The sequence below is a fragment of the Castanea sativa genome, chromosome 5, assembly GCF_040712315.1.
Source record: "Castanea sativa cultivar Marrone di Chiusa Pesio chromosome 5, ASM4071231v1".
NCBI classification, from domain to species: Eukaryota; Viridiplantae; Streptophyta; class Magnoliopsida; order Fagales; family Fagaceae; genus Castanea; species Castanea sativa.
The window spans coordinates 66,221,553-66,243,570 of NC_134017.1; the positions used below are offsets into that span (position 1 = coordinate 66,221,553).

At 37.8% G+C, this 22,018-nt stretch overlaps 1 protein-coding gene across 1 annotated transcript; it reads left to right on the plus strand.

The window, feature by feature from the left end:
* The first annotated feature begins 206 nt into the window (after nt 1–206).
* On the plus strand, nt 207–3,590 carry LOC142636056 (plastid-lipid-associated protein, chloroplastic-like). Its single transcript, XM_075810126.1, has 3 exons — nt 207–874; nt 2,637–2,832; nt 3,133–3,590. The coding sequence occupies exons 1-3, from the start codon at nt 420–422 to the stop codon at nt 3,445–3,447; spliced, it is 966 nt and encodes a 321-aa protein (XP_075666241.1). The 5' UTR covers nt 207–419; the 3' UTR covers nt 3,448–3,590.
* Nucleotides 3,591–22,018: the final 18,428 nt, after the last annotated feature.

The following is a 22,018-nucleotide window of genomic DNA, read 5'->3' on the forward strand; positions in this document are numbered from 1 at the left end:
ACCCTTTCTTGTCCTGTTGTCCTATTGTCCTGTACACGACTTTACATTTATAGTCGGCTTATTTTCCTCCGGTGCCTTCACATCCACGTGTCGAACACGTGGACAACCTCTGTGTCCCCAAGCGATTTGCGCACGCACGTTGCTTTGTGGTACGTTTCTTCAAGTCAACATTGCCCTCACCATCAAAGCGAAAGAACACCATTATTTGGGGGGACAAAATAGTCATTTCGTTCATCAATTGCCTCGAAAAACTGAGCCCTTTAAATTTAATACACGAACTAGGTAGTCTGCGCAGTTGCTCAGTACAGCTCTGTAATTGTAAATAGTTGTATATTTTAACTCTCTGTTCTCACCTCTCAGTTCACACATCTCTCTGTTCTCTCTCAAGCAAAGAAAAACCCAAATCAACGCTGAAAAAAATGGCCTTTGTGTCACAGTTAAGCCAATTCACTCTCTCGGTGGTCTCTCCACAAACCCAGTTCACTCCCAGAGCTTCAGTTTTTGCGCCAAATTCTGTTAAAATCGGAGCGAAACGGGTCGAGAAAACCCGGATTTGGACCGGGGAATTGGTCCGGGAGAGGCTCAGTTTCCGGGTCAGAGCGGGGAGCGAAGAGGAGTTGGGTCCTGAGAAGGAAGAGGGTCCGGCGGTGGCGGTGGCGGAGATAGAGGAGGAGGTGACGACGGTGGAGCCAAGCGAGATCGATAAGCTGAAGAAGGCTTTGGTGACCTCGTTTTACGGCACTAGCCGAGGGCTAAGAGCGACGAGCGAGACAAGAGCCGAGATTATCGAGCTTATCACGCAGCTAGAGGCGAAAAATCCCACCCCTGCACCCACTGAGGCCTTGACTCTTCTCAATGGAAAGTGGATTCTCGCGTAAGTGTCTGTTTATACTGTTCGAACTCTCAGGATTATCTGCTTTAATAGTATATCATATATGAACATGTGCATCAAAAGCTTAAAAGTGATGGGAAATTCTGAAACTTTGTTTAATTGGATCTTAGTAGAGAAGTAACTTGCTTGGTTGGTTCAGTTGGTGTTTTTCACCTTTGGAAATGAAATTTTTCATAAAATTTTAGGAGTTCTAGACCAGATAGTAAAAAAAGGGGGTAATATCATTCAATGAATCTTGTTTGGAAACTAAGAAGTTTTTTTGTTGGTGGAGTGGTGTATTAGACTATTAGTATATGAGTTCTTCTATGGTCATAATCTCACAAGTTACAACATTTTTACCAAAAAATATGAGATGTTAGTCTAACCTAAGGGTGTGTTTGTTTGGAGGTGAAATAGGGGGATAGAAAACTTTGGAGGGAAAATAAGGGGTAAACTCTTTGGAGTGTATTTGGTTGAGGGAGGGAGACGGGAAAATGATGGTGGGGCCCGCATAACTCAAAACAAGATTGTTCTGAAAATGTTTTGAGATTTTTGTTTTGCCTATAAACTCTCTATATTTTAGTAATTGCTTAGTAAGATTCTTGTAGAGTAAGAATATTTTTGTAGAAAGCATTCCAGCAGGTGTTAATGATTCAACCGGCAATATGAGATTGTATATGTGTTTTGCAGTTTGATCTTTTACACCTTGATTAATGCCAATGGGCTCTAGTTAAAAGGCACTCCCGATCGTATAATGATTAAATCATTAAATTCATAATTTTCTAATAGCTTAAGTTTATTAAATTCATAATTTTTTAATAGCTTAAGTTTAGGGAGTAATCAGTAATTTAGTGAAAACAAAGATATAAACAATGAGATTTGAAAGAAATATGTTCAGATGACATAGTTGAGACAAGAACCGCATGTTCTACACTACAGGCAAAATTTATGAAGTTTTGACAAGCCATCCATTTGAACTACAATTGTTTAAGGTACAAAAGACTTAGAAAAAAAAACAAGACATCCGTTTGTACTACAATTTTTTAATGTAGAATAGACTTCTTATATGTACTTGTTAGTGTTAGAAGACAGACAGGAATCCAACTCTAGGCTGTTTGTGACTTGTGATAATCAAGTTGCTTTGTAATTTGGTTTGGCCCCCTTCGTGGAATTCAGACATCCACCAAAGCTAAAATCCACAGGACTTGGGTTGTGTACTAACTTTGTAGCCAGTATCAAAATGATCAACCCAAGAATGGTGCATCTTTACACTCGTCTAGTTCTTGTTATGTGAGACAGGCATACTTGCATAGAGGTTTCTAGATCTGGTAATGTTTTTACATATGGCATTCCGCTATTTTTACATTATAGGTCTGGCACAGATAATTAATTTATAGCAAAACCTAAGAAGTTCGATTTGGCCAAGGGCCTTGTAGCCGAATAGGCACCTCCCCATTGCTCAAAGTGCTTGGGGTCTAGGGGAGAAGGGTTCAAGATGCAGGGTCAACGACATATTGTAATTATCTCTAAAAAAAAAAAAAACGATTTTGGTATGCTGTTGTTGCTTAATGTGTTAGCTATTTGCTGAGAAATGGTTCGTAGTTAACCTTGGAAGTTGATGTATAGCAACAATTAATATTGGAAATATATCATGAAACAACAAGATTTTTTTTTTTTTTTCTCATAGGAGTTCTCATGTGTCTTGTTCTAGTACTCATGAGAACAGTCATATACACGGTGAATTTGAATTTTGTGTGTGGAGCAGGTACACATCTTTTGCAGGTTTATTCCCATTGTTGTCGAGGGGTACACTGCCCTTAGTGACGGTAGAAGAAATATCACAGATAATTGACTCAGAAAATTTTACGGTCCAGAATATTGTCCAGTTTACCGGGCCATTGGCTACAACTTCAATTAGTACCAGTGCCAAGTTTGAAGTCCGAAGTCCAAAGCGTGTGCAGGTTTTATTTTCATTTCTTGTAATGTTATCCTTTCTCATCAATCACTAATTATGCCTACTACAAGTCCAGCAATCTAAAGTTATAGAATATTTCTTGCATATATGGTTCAAATCTCTGTTAAGGACGGCACATTAAAGGGTGCAAATCAAAATTATATTCCAAGTGCCTTCTGCATTCAGAGATTCTCTTTGGCCATGTTGTTCTATCACACCTTAGAGAACTTTGAAGCTTTGGATTTAGCTCCAAATTAGCCCTTTCCCTTTTCTTTTCTTTTTAATTTTTTTTTCTCACTCTATTCAGATCAAATTTCAAGAAGGTATCATTGGGACTCCCCAATTAACTGACTCAATAGTGATACCTGAAAATGTGGAATTTCTGGGGCAAAAGATTGACTTTACACCCTTCAAGGGCATAATCAACTCTGTTCAAGACACAGCTTCATCTGTTGCAAAGACCATTTCCAGCCAGCCACCATTGAAGTTCTCTTTCTCAAACAGCAATGCTGAATCATGGTTACTTACCACATACCTTGATGAAGAACTTCGAATTTCAAGGGGAGATGGTGGCAGTGTGTTTGTTCTCATCAAGGAAGGCAGCTCCCTCTTGACAGCCTGAGCAAACTCAAATTTTCTCTTATAATTTCTTATAAGGATACTGCCTCAACAAAGACATTTCACGTAATAAATCTATGGTGATGAATGTAGACTGGATCTCTATGGTGTTTATAAAGATATGAAAGAGTATATCTATAACTTAAATTGGCTTTCAATCTTAGGTCATTCTAACGGCATGCACATTCTCTGCTAACATTTGATTTTTCCTGCCCTTAAGCATTGTTTTGCATTTGATGGGAGTCAATTACGTATCTGCTATTTTTTAATTCTATGATTTGTAAAAACTATTATTTTATTGACATTGGGACTAGGGGTGTACAAAAAATGGCTTAACTACCGTACCTAAACTGATTGCGGTCATTGCACCACCAACCATGGTGGAGGTGTAAAAACTAGGCGAGGTGCGGTTTTGTTTTTAGAAAACCACACTGCACCGGCGCACCTAATAATATGATATAATTTTTCTTTTTAATTTTTTATATTTAATGTATACTTTTCAGAAATTAAAAATTACTAAAATTTTTTGCAATTAAAAACCTTTCGCGACTACAATCCCGTTGGGCTATTCTAAATCAGCCTAAACAAAGTAAAAAAAATAATAGAAAGATCTTTGGGCCCAAAATGGGAATAAAAGACCCATCACAGCTCCAGCACATCAGCACCAAATTGCATGGTCTAAAACCGTACCATTGTCACCGAATTGCACGGTCTAAAACCTTACCAAATCACAAAGTGACCAATCAATTTAGGTGGCGTTTGGTACGGGGTAATATTTTAGGATTCTCAGGAATATTTAAAGATTCTCATGTTTGGTTGCAAATTACGCTAAAGAATCAGATGCCAGGGGAATCCTTAAACCCCTCTCAGTAGGAATGTGGATTCCCTTTAACACAGGTGAGAATCCAGATTCCCAAACTTAAAAGAAATTGTATTTTTTATAAATTGACAATTTTAATCCTTTTTCCTTATCATTTAAGCAATTAAGATAAACTATAAAACAAATTATCAATATCTTCTCTCTTGTCTTTATCTTTTCCCGCCAAAACAACATAAACAGGATAAATAACTCTGCTAATAGTTATTTTTGTATTATTCTTGTCATTTTGAAACGTTAGATCACAGTTTTAATAAATGTGTTGCTAATTGATAGTTTATGTAATGTTTTTTATCTATCTATTTAGAGTAAGATATTTTTTTAAAGGACTAATTAATAGTTTATATATATTTTTTCATTATTTATTTAAATGAAGATTTTTTTTTAATGGGCTTGGTACTTCACATTCAAATCTAAGGACAAAATGGGAAAAACAAATAATTCATTTAAGATTCCTAGGAATACACCAAACATTATCATCTCACATTCCTGGAAATCTCCCAATGAAACCAAATATAAGAATAGCTACATTCCTAGGAATGTGATTCCTAGGAATCACATTCCTGGGAATCTAGATGCCAGGAGTAATGTGGATTCCCCGTACCAAACGCCACATTAGGGAGAACTTATAAGGTGGTAATGGTGGATAAATGATGTGGTTCACCATTTTATTAAAAGATTCTTACATGTTTAAAATTGTTGAGATAATTTTTTTTGTAAATAGAAACTAATTACTGACTTAGTAATTTTAATCAATGAAGAATATTTTAGTAGAATGGTAGATAAGTGACATGGTTCACCCGAGGATTGCATAATTTCTTCAATTTATGATGAGGGGCACCGAATAGCGCACATAGTTTACACCTCTTGGGGTGTGATGATAAATATGATTATAAAATGCTACACAATTACACACTTATGATTATTTACTCAATACTAAAGAAATCAATAAAAATAATTGTATCAATACTCAATAGATTTTGACTCTATAAGATCATTACCATGAACTCTTAAAGTGAAAGTTTAATCAGAATTCTAAATTAAATTCTAATTAGATTTTAATTTTGTGTCAAGTGTCTTTTTAATTATCTTATTAGATTTTGTTGTTGTTGTTGAGGATCTCCTATTAGAATTCTTTGAATAACTTGTTATAGAGTTATTTGATGATCGACAACTCAAAAGTCTATTGAAAGGTTTTTGCATCCTGCATAGTTTTTTTTTAGGTAAATTACAAATTTAGTCTTTATCCTTTTTGCTAAATGTCAATGTGGTCCCTAACGTTTCAAATGTTTTAATTTAATCCCCAACTATTTGTTATTGGGTGAAATTAGTTCTTACCGTTAAGCGATGGATGAAAAATACTGACATGGCTAATAACCAAAAAAATAATAAAATAATTTTATGCCAAATTAGAATGTCACGTTACGCCTTACTAAGATTTTTTTTTTTTTTTTTAACCAGCTTAATAAAGGTCTCACGTTGGGATCAAAATCCCTAAATCAATCACGCCCATGGCCCCATCCCCAATCTGCTACACGCTTTAGTCCAAAGAGGAGAATGTGAATCTTGAAAACATATTTAGCATATATGCTCAAACAATGCTAGACAAGCTCATGCTTGGAGAGATCTGGGACATGAAAGAAGGGAATCGAGTAGCAGCTGACTTCTTTGGATGGTTATGATCAGGGCCCTTATATAAAACTCTTTTATCTCCAACTTAAATGTTTGCTTTTATGGGATTTTTACTCTACAAGGTATGGGTACTTGTGGGTGTGGGTTAGGCTTGCAAGTTTGCAACTAAACTGGAGTGGATAGCTTTGTATGTCTTTTCCAATGATGAGGATGGTATTGTTATGTTGAATCAATCACGCCCCCAACCCCAATGAACCGAAGGACACCGTTCTCTACCTTGGTCTGTTGAATTCCTTTGTTAATGACATAAAACATCCTTTAAACTCCTTTTACTGGGGCTTCTCTTTTGCCTGCTTTTGAACTCATTTTTCAAGGATTTTTCTTTTGTAAGGCATGTGAAATTTTTGAGGCTTCATTGTTCTTAGACATGGTAAATGGTTGGGTTGGGTTGGGTCATTTGGGTTGCAGGCCAAAATGGGCCATTTTAAACGGGTTGAAAACAGGTCAGGTCAATCGGGTTGCGGGTCGGGTCTGGTCGGCCCATATTTTCACACTAGAAAAAAAAACAAATAAATGCCAAATTTTTAGAGAGAATGAATCAAATCAAATAGTTAGATTATTTGTTACTAATTTACTATTATACATGTGATATGAAGGAAAAAAAACAGACAAACCAAAAAACATAAAGATTCCTATATCTTTGCAATTCAAACAATTTTGAATTTTGAGCATGACTAAAATCCTTTACATACTTCTAATTCAAAATTCACTAATGATATTATTCCCACAAAAAGAACAATAAATAAATAAATAAATAATTACAAAACTAAATGTTATGGACCATGTCAAGTTATCAACTTTCTTAAGTGCACAAATCCTTACTGCATATAAAATAATAATAACGTTAGATTATATAGAAAGATAAACTAAATATAAAATGAAACATTTGAAAATGAACATAGCAATTAAAGTAAAGAAGAACAAGTAAATATTTTATAAGAATTATACATCAATCTACTCAACGTCCAATTTCATCAATATCTTCATCTACAATACAATATTTCAATATAACGTAAGTGTATCATGAAAGCAAATCAAAGCTTATCAATAAAGAATTAAAAATGTATAATTTATATGACTCTATTAATAAATTAAAATATCTTCAAATCCATATAATAAACTTTTAGTGCACAACGTAACTTCCACGTTCTCAGGCAAAAGACATGATCGATATGGAGTAAGAATTTTTTTTTTTCCAATGCTAAAACTTGATTCAAATGATTTTTTTTTCCTGTGCTCATGAGATCTTGTGCTATTAAAGAGAGCTCTGGAAACCGGTTGTAATATCCTTTCCACCAAGGGAGGACTTCCAACTTTGGATTTTGCTCTTTGCTAAGTCTAGGCTCTTCTAATACAAGTCCAATTGAGATTTTTTTTTTTGGCACTACGACAACTTTCATAATGCTTAAATTCCTAATCATTAAAAAAAATTGCAATTATTTTGTTTGAGTCACTATTGAATTATTTTGTTTTTTTACGGTTTGTCACTTTGTCAATTGTCTACTGACTCACTGTGGTCGGGTTTGTGGCTTTGTGCTACTTATATACTTAGATTAGATAGATATTAGTATATTACATTATTACTATTAATACTATATTAAAATTAAATAGACAAACTTGGATAAAAATAAAATAAAACTTATACATGTTGTTAGATACTAAGATGGATATTAGTATATTACTATTCCTTTTGTATATATTTTTTCCCTTTCATTTAACTTTTTATTTATTTTAGTAAGTAGGGGATAGAACTGCTAGTCACACAAGTTCATTGTGCATTTTATAATAATGTTATTTACCTAGGAGTAGTCTAGCATACCTTGCCATAATGCCATATAGTTTTTAAATATTTTTTAGGGAAAAAAAAAGTTGAAAAAACGGGTGAGCTGCGGGTCAGGTTGAGTTGGCCCACAAAAAAATAGGTGGGCCGTAGGTTGTCCCATATTTAATTCGAAACAAAATGGGCGGGTTCAGGTCGAGCCAGCAAATTTCAGTCTATTCTCTTCTCTTTAAACCAAAATGTGAAACATATTGGGGTTAGGGGCATGATTGATATAGGGATTTTGATCCAAATGTAAGACCCCCTAGTTTTTGTTTTTATTTAAGTTTAATCCTAGTCAGCAGCACACTTAAGTATCTGAGTTAGCATAAAAATTATTTTTTATTTTTACTGTTAGCCACGTCAGCATTTTTCATCAATCACTTAACTGTAAGGACTAATTTGACCCAATAACAAAAGGTTAGAGACTAAATTGACACATTTTGAAATGTTGAGGACCAAACTGACATTTAATTAAAATAATAGGTACTAAATTTGTAATTTTTTTTTTGGGATTAATAATGGTTGTTAGGATTCTAGTAACTCTATAGTGTAAGTATCCTAAAATCTACATAGCTGAGTTATCTTAGAATTTAACTCAACTATACATACATATATATATTAGTTTAATACCCGTGCATTGCACGGTTTTAGGTATAAACCTACAAAACGAATAATTTTATTAACAAATAAATTATTATTATATAATTGAAAGTAAAAATCATGCTACATGTGTGTGTGTATGCATGAAAAAAAAATATGAATTCATAAATAATTGAAACAAAGTTAAGCGTAAACTCATAAAACGTATAATTTTTGTTTAAGAAATTAATAGATAAATGATTTATTATTTTATAATTGAAAGTAAAAATCATGCTACATGTGCGTGTGTATTTTTTAATTTAGTCAAAATGCCCCAATAAAGATATAAGTTGGTGTGACATCAACTCAAGGAGCATATATTAGTCTAAAAATAAAAATAAAACTAATGTTGTTGAATGAATAAAGAACGATTAAATAATTATAATCTTATATAAATAAATATAATTAATGCAAAAATACTTGTAAGGACACGATTCAAGCCCGGACCCATAATCAGAAGGGAATGGGCCTGAAAAGCCTTTTTACAATAAAATTTGTAGAGAGTGGGCTTCAAATCTAGGTTCTAATGATGTTTAGATAACACAGAATGGTGTGCTTTTGTCACAATGGCACTTACAAGGATTTGTTTATATGAATACGAATAAAAACTGTTCCTCGAACACAATCCAATGATAATTTATATTACTATTTCTTAAGATAGATTACAATTGTGGATAGTTAGGTTTACAATGTACTTTTTCTTTTCTTCTCCAAAAAAATTCCCCCTTCTTACCGAAGGTCCCCTCTCTCTTTTATATTCCCTTCTTCTTCTCATTCTCATTCTCCACCTCATGGTTAGATTGCTGGTTTAGATACTTGTCCCAACCACCTTCTCTGAAGTCTCTGGAGATAGGGGCCAAGTTTCAAATCTGATGTTCATGTCTCACTTCCCCATTAATGCGGCCAGAATATTAGTTGCAGAGCATTTAATGCGGGGGCGGTGGTTACAGCTTTATCTTAGATATTCCACCGCCCTTCTTCTTATCTACCATGTGTACCATGTCTTCCCCATCCCATAGGAATTTCTAGAACATAGCTTGTGGATATCAAACAACCCTCTTCCTACCTCGGCTTCACCTTGCTGAGGACACAATCTTACTCGGCCATATTTACTCAGACACTATATCTTCTTTTCCTAGTATTCTCTTATGAGTTAACATTCAAACACCCTCAGTCCATTAAACGTCCTCGGACTGGGCTTCTAGCCCAAAGAATACTCTTGGGTTACCCCACATATATTCCTAGGCCCAATAACCCTACAATAGCCCCTCGAGATTCTCATTTTGTTACTTCGGGAGGAAAAGAGGATCTCGACACCTGTCACTGTTTTAGCTTTGTGTACACCATACATCTTCGCTAACAGGGATGATGACTCTTGAACTGCCCCTAGCACATTCCTGACGTATCGGTATGCGAAACGTCTTTAAATTAAATTCTGACGTCTTTTTGTCCCCCACGCCTAGCGACATGATGCACATCCAACGGTTGAGGATGACATAGGAACATAAGCGGGAAGTTTCATGCCTTTACAATTTTCCTTGGTATAAAAACCAACAATTCAAACCATTTCACACATTACAACACCCATTCCGCGTATCTGCCAAAATTTTTTTTTTTGCAATCTACACGCGCCCTCATATTTTACCAATCACTAGGTCGAGGTGACTTTGTCGTTTATTAAAGTAAGTTTCCCAAACTCCATCTTTCATTATTTCTCTTTTTCTCTCTCCGGTTTTTACTTTTCTTTGGCTCATATAATTTCTTAGCTCTTCCCTCATACCCACACTTCGCTCTTAAACATGGGCAAATTTGCATCACTAGTAGATTCAAACGAAAACATAGAACAATTTAAGGCTAGGTACAGAATTCCACCGACGGTATCTGTCAAATACTGTTCGGAAGGGGAGTGGTATGAGAAGAGGGAAACGGGAGAGGTAGTAATCCCAATGATAGCATTCATAGAAGGAGGGATGAAAATCCCAATTGAAGCCATTACTAGGGATTATCTTAGGGCGTTTAGATTAGCCCTTACCCAATGCGCCCCAAACATGTTTAGGATTATGGGTCCTGTAGATGCCTTGAATGAAAAGATGAACTTAGGACTCACCCATCACGATGTGAACTGGGTTTATAACCTTCATTATTTGAAGAAACAAGGTGGATATTATCTAAAATCTAGATATCCAGAAGTTAGGTTAATCCAATGCCTTCCCGAATCCAACAAGGGTCTGAAAAATGACTTCCTACTCATATCAGGGGATTGGCACGATGGCCTTCCCTGTCCGACAAGGGAGGGGACCCCAGGTGAAGTTCTGGATCCGGTTCAACTATTCAGAACCATTCTTTTTAAACCTATAATCATATAAAACGTTTGCTTATGCTAATAATAATAATAAAATTTTTCCCTTGTCAACAATTTTTGCAGATCCACACGCAGCGGATCGCCATCGTCATCTTGTTGATTTCGCAAGATTAGACAAGATACTGAGGGCTGAAGTTTTTGTACACTCTGACTGCCAACTCCGAGCGGCTCATTTAATCCTCGGCTACGATCCCATCTCCAAAGCTTTCCAAGCGCCGAAGTGCGTGATTAGAGCCAAGGACCCGCGCCTACATCGGATAAGCATTGCCGTCAAAGGTTTCCTGCTATTTGAGGGAACTCCCATTCCTCAAGGCAGTCTTATCACACATCCCGTACAACCCCCTCAACCCATACTAGACGGTATTCCCTTAATCTCTCTTCCAACTCAACCCACATCTGGCGAAGCAACCTCTTCTCAACCTAGTATAAAGGAAGAAGAAGAGATTGTTGAAGTGTCTGATTCCGAGGACGAGTTCGAGGTTTTTAACCAACCTCATTCCCTTGAAGATCAAGCTGCTATCCTCGGCGCATCCTCCTCAGTCCTACCAAGCACCACCCAACAACCTGATATCATGGGCATCCAATGCAAGCCAAAGCCAAGTCTCAAGGACGTACTGGAAGCTCAAGTGGGGACTCAAGAGCCTCCTAAGGTACCCTAACCCAAAGTCAAAGATAAAGGCGTTGAGAAAGTCTCTGAATCTAAGATCCCTCCTCCTCCTCCTACCCAATCTCAACGCGCTAACCAAGCTGACCATAAAAGGAAAAGAGATCAGCCGAAAGGGAAAGACACGATTAAGGGAGGGAAAGACTCTCTTCCCAAGGAACTTGAGCCCGAAAAAGGGGGAAAGCTGGCCCGCACAGTGCAGACGAGGTCAGATAGATAGACTGAGTCCTATGTTCCTCACATGCCCCAATCTAGGCTCCTGAGATGACCGTGGATGATCAGGCAGTCACTGTTGACACAACCATCAGGAACTCAGATGCAGGGACGGCTACCTGTGTAGCAGATGTGCTGGAGCAAGCCTTACTGTTACCCAAGGACATGGGTGAGCTCAGAAGAACGATAGATCAGAATGTCTTCATGACTTTGAAGAAGGAACTTACTATGGTAAGGAATTCATCCAAGTCTTGTTTACCTCCATTTATATTTGAAAAGGCTTTAACTTTTGTTTTACAACTTTACTGTCTTCTACACATAGGCCGTTCAGTCTACTCACAGGGCAGAGGAGATTGTTATTAGCACGTACAAGTCCCTCAAGGTCGAAGAATTAAGGCGTGACAATACCCAGAGGATCCTTGACCTACAGAAGAAGAAACTAAAAGAGGTCTCGGATAAACTGACCAAGCAGAGAGTGAAAAGTCCGGTTTGGATGCTGCTCTAAAAACAACCGAAAAACAGGCTGAGGATCAGAGACTGTAGCTTAGGCAAGCCGACGAGAACTTTGCTGTTGCGAAGAAGTTGATTGAGGGTCTTAAGAATGATTTGAAGGAATCGGAGAGGGCAAGGGAGGAGGCTATCAAGGCCAAAAAAGAGGCCATCCAAGCAAAAGAGGAGGCTGAGAAAGCAAATGACCAAGCTGAACAAGAAGGTTATGAGGTCGGCGTGACAGAGACCACCGAAACTTTCAAGGCTCAAGTCCCTGAGGTATGTAGGCATTACTGCCTCCAAGTATGGAATGAGGCACTTCCTCGAGCTAGGGTTGATGCTTCTTCCATCCTTTGGAAGGCAGAGAATGTCTACTTCCCCCCAGCCATTCACGCCTTTGACCCTCCTCAAGTCTAGGATGATGCTGACATACAAGGAGCTGAGGATAAACAAAGCGAGGTAGCTAAAGATCCTGTCCCTACTAAAAGTTAGCCTTCTAAGCATGCTGAACTAACAGAAAGGGTGCTATTTGAGGATACACAGCCTTCTAATGCTCCTAAGGAATCTTCTAAGGACAAACAGAGTGACCAGACAATGGAGCTTGTCTTAGCAACAGTTCCAATAACTTTGAGGGAAGATCCGAAAGGCAAAGGGATAGTTGCTGACTCCTCGGCGTAACCTCAGATTCCAAAAAATCCCAAAGGCCCCCTAAAGATAACGCTAAAGCCATGATTGCTCTCTCCTCTTCCCTACTTTCCCTTTTACTTTTATCCTTTGTAATTTCGACTACTTGCGAGTAATTGTACTTCCAAAAATATTTCGGATCAATAAAAAAAGCAAGTTTATTTATTTTATTTGATGCTTGTTTGGTTACTTTGTTTATGGTTCTTGATGTTTGTTTACCATACCTAGAACAATAGTCTATTTACTTTCATAAATTAACTAACAATTCTAAGGAAGCAATATGGAATGATTTAGACAATATGTTCAATATACTTGCAAATGCATTAAGTGATGCTCATGGGCTTCTACCCATTTATCACTATACTTTGGAGTCTACAAGTTTTTACAAGCAGAAGTGCAAACTTAGGCCTAGTTTCAAGTTAAAATATGAACAGGCTGAGGTTAAATCATAACTAAATTTATACCAATGGCCAATAGAAAATCAACATATATGAGATACATGGATAACAAGAAGTGTTAATTTCCCTAAAGTAGATGATCCGATGGCCAGACATAGCTAAAGTTTTTTATCCAACACTTGATAAAATATCAATTTAGATGAGGTATGTGGTCCGAGGATCCAAGCATGACCAAGCTTCAGTTTGACACTTAATAAAATGAACTGAAGTGTTAATTTTCTCAAAGTAGATTATCTGAGGACCAGACATAATTAAGGTTCTGTTTAACACCTGATAAAATATCAATTTAGACGAGGTATGTGGTCCGAGGATCCAGGCATGACCAAGCTTCAGTTTGATACTTAATAAAATGAACTGAAGTGTTAATTTCCTCAAAGTAGATGATCCAAGGACCATACATAACTAAGGTTCTGTTTAACATTAATAAAATATCAATTTAGACGAGGTCTGTGGTCCGAGGATCCAAGCATGATCAAGTTTCAGTTTGACACTTAATAAAATGAACTAAAGTGTTAATTTCTCAAAAGTAGATGATCTGAGGACCAGACATAACTAAGGTTCTGTTTAACACCTGATAAAATGTCAATTTAGAAGAGGTATGTGGTCCGAGGATCCAGGCATGACCAAGTTTCAGTTTGATACTTAATAAAATGAACTGAAGTATTAATTTCTCCAAAGTAGATGATCCGAGGACCAGACATAACTAAGATTCTGTTTAACACTTGATAAAATATCAATTTAGATGAGGTATGTGGTCCGAGGATACAAGCATGACCAAGCTTCAGTTTGATACTTAATAAAATGAACTGAAGTGTTAATTTTCCCAAAGTAGATGATCCAAGGACCAGACATAACTAAGGTTCTGTTTAATATTTGATAAAATATCAATTTAGACGAGGTATGTGGTCCGAGGATCCAGGCATGACCAAGCTTCAGATTGATACTTAAACAAATGGAGATAATCGACGCAATATAGTGTCAATGGATATAAAAAAGGCAGAAATGTTTTTTTATTTAATAATAATACCTTCGTAGATTATTTACATTCCAGGGACGTTATACAATATACTCATCTAGATCTTCAAGATTATAAGCCCCTATGCCCGCGACTGAGGTAATACGATAAGGTCCTTCCTAGTTGGGCCCCAGTTTTCCCCATGCCGGGTTCTTTGTAGTGCCCAAAACTTTCCTCAGTACCAAGTCTCCTGGTGCAAGTGGCCGTAGCTTTACATGAGAATCATATCCCTGCTTGAGTTTATGTTGATAATAAGCTAGCTGCACCATAACATTCTCTTGCCGTTCTTCAACTAAGTCTAGGTTTTTTTCCAATAGATTGTCATTACTGCTTGAAGTGAACGAGCTCGTCCTTAATGTCGGGAATCCAGTTTCTAGAGGTATTATTGCCTCGGCTCCATAAGTCATAGAGAAAGGCGTTTCTCCTGTGGACCTTCGAGGTGTAGTTCGATATGTCCGCAAGACATGTGGCAATTCTTCCACCCATCTACCTTTAGCATCATCTAACCTTTTATTGAGCCCATTGACTATCACTTTATTGACCGCCTCGGCTTGCCCATTCCCTTGAGGATAAGCTGGAGTGGAATATCTATTCGTGATTCCTAGATCACAACAGTATCTTCTAAAGGCCTTACTATCAAATTGTAGACCGTTATCTGAAATGAGAGTACAAAGGATTCCAAACCTGGTGACAATGTTCTTCCATACAAACTTCTTTGCTTCCATGTCTCTGATATTTGATAATGGATCAATTTCAACCCATTTGGTGAAATAATCCGTTCCAACGAGTAGCCACCTCCTATTCCCTGCTGCTTTTGGGAAAGGCCCAATAATGTCCAGGCCCAACAATGTCCGAGCCCCATTGAGTAAAAGGCCAAAGACTAGACAGAGGATTAAGAACACCCCCTGATTGATGTATGTTAGGAGCGAATTTTTGACATTGGTCACATTTCTTCGCATAATCTTGTGATTCTCTCTGCATATTGGGCTACCAATATCCCTGAGTAAGAGCTCTATGAGCTAAAGACCTTCCTCCAATGTGGCTTTCGCAAATTCCTAATGCAACTCTTCTAAAAATAACTCCGTTGCTTCTAGGTGTATACATAGCAAATATGGTCCTGAAAAAGAGCGTTCATATATTTTCTGGTCCTCGGATAACCAGAATCGAGGTGCTTTCCTACGTACCTTATTAGCTTCGGACCTTTTTTTGGGCAAGATATCATCTTTGAGGAATGTCACAATTGGATCTATCCAACTAGGCCCCACCTTAATTTGATGATTTCGGATGGCATCATTACTCGTCCTAGTGGGTTTCCATAGATCTTCAACAAGGATGACCCGAGGTAGGCTTTGCGTTGAGGATGTTACGAGTGTGGCCAAGGAATCAGCATGGGTATTCCCACACCTGGATACATGTAATAAAGAAAAAGACTCAAGTTTGGATTGTGTATACCTGACCCGGGTTAGGTATCTTTGCATTCTTAAATCTCTTACCTCTAACTTCCCTTCCATTTGGCTTACCACCAACTGTGAATCTAAGAATATTTGTACCACATTTCCTCCCATTTTATGAACCATGTTCATTTCGGCGAGGAGAGCTTCATATTCTGACTCATTGTTTGTGGTCGAGAACCCCAATCTCAAGGATTTCTCAAAAGTAATTCCTTCAGGGGATACCAAAACTAGCCCCACCCTAGATCCTTTTTGATTTGCTGCTCCATTAACATACACCTTCCATAACAGAGGTTGTTTGCACGAGATCATACCAACCGATTTTCCATCCATGCTTGATCCCTTAATATACTCTTCTAATGAGGGCTCAACAAACTCCGCCACCAGATCCGCAATGATTTTTCCCTTTATAGAGGTGCGAGACATATATTTGATATCAAAAGCCCCTAGGATAGTACTCCACTTGGCAATCCTTCCCGTGTAGTCTGCATTCCGAAGTATAGACTTAAAAGGGAATTAAGTTAGGATAACAACTGTATGAGACTGGAAGTAGTGGGGAAGCCTACGCGTAGCGTGCACCACTGCCAGGATTGCTTTCTCCAACGGTAAAGAATTCACCTCGGCCTCATGTAGAGACTTGCTTACATAATAAACTGGCCTTTGTACATTATCATCATCCCGTATAAGAATCAGACTAACTGCATGATTAGCCACCGCAATATATGCGAATAGAACTTCATCAATTTCTGGTCGAGACATAACGGGTGGTCGTGAGAGATACTCTTTAAGCTGTTGAAAAGCCAACGCATACTCCTCGGTCCATTAAAATCTCTTCCACTTATTCAACAACTGAAAGAAAGGCCTACATCTGTCCGCGGACCGAGAAATAAATCGGTTAAGGGCAGTAGTCATTCCTGTTAGCCTCTGAACCTCTTTAGGATTCCGAGGTGGGTGTAAGTTGTTAATGGCCTTCACCTGAGCCGGGTTAACTTCAATTCCCCGGTGAGTTACCATATAGCCTAGAAATTTACCCGACCCCACACCAAAAGAACACTTAGAGGCATTAAGTCGCAACTTATACCTTCTCAGCGTTTGAAAAATGTCACTTAGATCTTCTAGATGCGCGGAAACCACTTTACTTTTCACCACCATGTCATCCACATATACTTCAATAGTTTTTCCTAGTTGTGGCTCAAACATCCTAGTCATCATCCTTTGATAGGTAGCCCCTGCATTTTTCAAACTGAAGGGCATTACCTTATAATGGTAATTTCCTGTGGGAGAGACAAATGCAGTTTTCTCCTGGTCCTCCACAGCTAAAGGTATTTGGTGATAGCCTTGGAAAGCATCCAAAAAACTCACCCGAGGATGCCTAATAGTAGCATCCACCAACTGATCTATTCAAGGCATTGGGAAAGAGTCTTTAGGACAAGCTTTGTTCAAATCTGTGAAGTCGACGCACACTCTCCACTTCCCATTTTTCTTTTTTACCACCACTGTATGAGCTAACCATTCCGGATAAAAAACTTCTTTGATAGCACCCCCCTTCTTAAGTTTGAGCACTTCTTTCTTGATAGCCTCAGAATGCTCTTTAGAGGAGCGTCAAGGTGGTTGCCTCCTCAGTACTACAGCTGGATTGACATTTAAATGATGACAAATGAAACTCGGATCAACCCCAGGGGCTTTGTAAGCATTCCATGCAAATACATCCATATTTTTCTTTAAAAACATAACCAACTTTGCTTTCTCCTCCTGTAGCAATTGAACTCCCATCTGAAAGAATTTCTCAGGGTCGTCATCTATAAAAACCCTTTCTAGTTCCTCACATGCAGGTTCTTCTAGCTATGGTACCCTGGTTGTGGCCAGAGACTTTGATTGCTACGACTTTCCGTCAGCCGAGGACGAGGACTTCAGTTCAGGCTGATGCAGAATTGCAGCCGTGATACACTGTCGAGCCACAGATTGACTTCCAAGCAGTTCCACCACCTGATCCCTAGACGAAAATTTAATTTTGACATGCAAGGTTGAGGAAATAGCACCTAAAGCATGCAACCAAGGTCTTGCCACAATAGCCGTATAGGTAGAACAGGCGTCTATCACAATGAAATCTACGTTCACCACTTCTGGGCCTGATTGCACAGGTAGCCTAATTTGCCCTTTTGGTATGACGGCCTTTCCCTCAAAGCTTATTAAGGGTGAGTCATAAGCTGTAAGATCTTCAAGCTTTAAGTTTAACCCTTTAAACAGGTCAGGGTACATGATATCTGCGCCACTCCCCTGATCAACCATCACCCTCCTCACATCGTATTCTCTTATCCTTAGGGTAACAACCAAGGCATCATCATGTGGTTGGATAGTCCTGATTTTGTCCTCTTCTGAGAAACCCAAAATTGGTAGGATACTCGCCTTAACCCTCTTCGGTTGATCCCTAGACTCCTCGGCCAGGGTCCAAGCTACAGACATCACCCTTGAAGGATTTGAGACAGTCCTTCCAGGTGCAGCGAAAATAACATTGATTGTACCAAGAGGAGGCCTTGATGAAGTGCTACTATGGTTTGCCGCCCTTGAGTGGTTTCCTTGCCTATTAGGCTGATATAAGAATTGCTTTAATTTTCCCTCTTTAACCAATTGCTCCAAATGGTTCCACAGAGTCTGACAATCCTCAGTGGTATGACCTCTTTCTTGGTGATAATGGCAATGGAGGCTTTGGTTGTGTCTCAAAGGGTCCCTCGCCATCTTTTTGGGCCATTTAAAGTACGACTCATGCCTGATTTTCTCCAACAGCTGTTACACTGATTCCTTAAAAATGGCGTTGACCACTTGTGAGGCAGTAGGACCAGCTTGTCTGGAAAAATCTCTCCTAGGCCTGTTATTGTTATATCTATCCGATTTGAAATCCCTTCTCTCCTGAGGGATAACCTTCGCCTTTCCCTTTCCTTGCTGCTGATCCTCCTCAACCCTTTTGTACTCATCAATGCGATCCATGAGCCGACGCACATTCCTGACAGGTTTTTTGGTCAAAGATTTCCTCAAGTCGCGCTCCGTAGGTAGGCTGACCTTGAAGTTCCTTATCGCTACATCATCAAAGTCCCCATCAATCTCATTGAACATATCCCAGTACCTGTCTGAATATATTCTCAGGGTTTTCCCTTCCCTCATGGCCATGGACAATAACGAATCCAAAGGCTGGGGAACCCTACTGCATGTGATGAAACGAGAGCCAAATGCTCTAGTAAGTTTCCTGAAAGAATTGATAGAGTTTGCCCTCAAGCCATTAAACCACCTCATCGCCACAGGTCCCAGGCTGGAGGGGAATACTTTGCATATCAAAGTTTCATTTTTAGAATGTACCGCCACCCTTTGACTGAATGACTTACACGCTCCACAGGATCTGTTCAGCCATTATAAATGGTAAAGGCTGGTTGTGTGAAGCGTTGAGGGAGCCTCCTCTCTTCCAATTGGCGCGTGAAGGGTGACCTGGAGATTTGATGTAATGCCCTACCCATAGCATCGTTTCCCAGGCCCTTGGAAGAAGAATTTTTACCCTTCCGCCCATGCGGGTTGTCATCGTCGTAAGAGAAAGATTCATCCGGGGGAGTCCTTGACCTCGGCCTGTAATTATCATCCTTAGAGCCTTCAGAGGAGGGATTAAAGAAAGAAGGAGTTCGCCTTCGCCTTTCACGACGCAACTTCCTCTTCTGGTTGTCAATTTCCTTCTGCATGGCTTTTGTATCTTCCTCGTAAGGAACTTTGCTTCCCCCTTGTGAATGGCTTCTACTCCTGCTAGTGCGTGTTGTGTGTACACTCCCTTCACGGACTTCTTCGTGCTCAAGATGCAAGAAATGATCCCCATGCTGAGACCCCACAGACTCCGTACGGTGTGGACCTGAGCCTTCCATCATGCCAAACTTCTTAGAACACAAGAATACCCACAGATGGCACCAATTGTAAGGACACAATTCGAGTCCGGACCTATAATCAGAAGGAAATAGGCCTGAAAAGCCTTTTTACAATAAAATTTGTAGAGAGTGGGCTTCAAATCTAAGTTCTAATGATGTTTAGATAACAAATAATGATGGGTTTTCGTCACAATGGCACTTATAAGGATTTGTTTATATGAATACGAATAAAAACTGTTCCTCGGACACAATTCGATGATAATTTATATTACTGTTTCTCAAGATAGATTACAATTGTGGATAGTTAGGTTTACAATGTACTTTTTCTTTTCTTCTCCAAAAAAAATCCCCCTTCTTATTGAAGGTCCCCTCTCTCTTTTATACTCTCTTCTTCTTTTCATTCTCATTCTCCACCTCATGGTTAGATCGTTGGTTTAGATACTTGTCCCATCCACCTTCTTTGAAGTCTCTAGAGATAGGGGTCAAGTTTCAAACCTGATGTTCAGGTCTCACTTCCCCATTAATGCGGCCAGAATATCAGTTGCAGAATATTTAATGCGGAGGCGGTGGTTACAGTTTTATCTTAGATATTCCACCGTCCTTCTTCTTATCCCCCACGTGTACCATGTCTTCCCTATCCCATAGGAATTTATAGAACATAGCCTGCGGATATCAAACAACCCTCCTACCTTGGCTTCACCTCACCGAGGACACAATCTTCCTCGGCCATATTTACTCAGACACTATCTCTTCATTTCCTAGTATTCTCTTATGAGTTAACATTCATACACCCTCGGTCCATTGAACGTCCTCGGATTGGGCTTCTAGCCCGAAGAATACTCTTGGGCTACCCCACATATATTCCTAGGCTCAATGACCCTACAATATTTATTATAACCATGTATAAATATAATCACTCCAAAAACATTGTTCATTAAAAGTGCTTAAATAGTATTATTTAAAAGCCAAAAATATATATTATGAACTTATTTTCAAATCCGAACAATATAGTTTTGTCTTTCTAATTCTAACTATACCATGGATTTTTTGTAACTCTATGCATTGACACTTCTAATAGAGAAATCATTGTTCATTTATAATCGATCTTCTTTTCAATCTTGCAAGTCTTGTTATTTCAACATTTTTCAACTATTTAACCCAAAAAATATATATGGCAAACAACTATAATATACACAACCAAACCAAACTAATTGTACATATTATTTGAAAGACAAATTAAGTGCATTTAAAGTGTAAAAAAAAAAAAAAAAAAAAAAACTTGCATGTAGGTCGGTGGTGGTGCTAGTGTCGTTTTATCCTCGTCTAGTTAATTTTTGTTATAATCCCTTTGTTTCTTAAGATTATTTAATTGGTATTTCATATGGATTAGTACTTCAATTGTTGGTTTTGGTAGTTAGAAGTTAGCACATTTGTTAGTAAAAGTTATGGATAAAGTCATAAAACTATTATTAGTAAACGTTTCTTAGGCTTATCTATTTAGCTTTGTCGCCAAATTGATATATACTCTTTTATTTTAATTATTTTTTTAGAAGAATATAACACAAGTACAAACCTATAAACAATAATTAAAATTTAATGTTAAGAATATATTCAAACTTATTCATAATTTAAAATTAAAAAACTAACCAAAATCATAAATAAAGATATGAATGTAGAAAAAGAACAAAGAATATACTTATTTGTTTCTTTCGTTACTTTGAGAGATGAAGGTGTGAGTAAATGTGAGTATGTAACGAAAATCTGCACCAATTATTGTAGAAGATAACAAAGAAGTACAAAAGTTGAATATTATGAATTGGGTTAATCTATCTATCAATTTGTGGGAATTCATGAATTTAAGTACTTGTGTGAGAAGTTTTCATTAATTTTTTTTGAAGTTAAAGAAAGATGGTGAAGAAAGAATGCATACCTGCATTGTCATGGGATTTAAGCATTCACATATTAGAGTAAGCTTATATATAGTGGTAGAGTTCCATTTGCTATAGAATTTAAATCCTAGTGAAATTAAATTTTTTAATTTAATCAATGTGTTTGTTGCTATCCCATCAAAAGTGGAATAAAAAAAAGGTCATATACCTGTAAGTATATATGTATACTCCTTCGTTATATATAGAATTTTAAGGAAAATGTGTTGATTTTAAACTCAAATCCTTAGGAGTATTACATTATTTACAATTTTTTTTTAATTTTATCCAAAAAAAAAAGATTGGTAAATTGATATGAAGTACGACCTAATAATGTTGCTATTTTTCCTATAAAAAAGAAAACATTGCTGTTTTGTTTTGTTTT

What these genes read in the sequence shown, in the direction of transcription:
- LOC142636056 (XM_075810126.1), top strand. Translation starts at nt 420, where the DNA reads ATGGCCTTTGTGTCACAGTTAAGCCAATTCACTCTCTCGGTGGTCTCT. An exon ending in AATGGAAAGTGGATTCTCGC is followed by an intron (nt 875 to 2,636) that starts GTAAGTGTCTGT and finishes TGTGTGGAGCAG; the next exon opens with GTACACATCTTTTGCAGGTT. An exon ending in GAAGTCCAAAGCGTGTGCAG is followed by an intron (nt 2,833 to 3,132) that starts GTTTTATTTTCA and finishes CACTCTATTCAG; the next exon opens with ATCAAATTTCAAGAAGGTAT.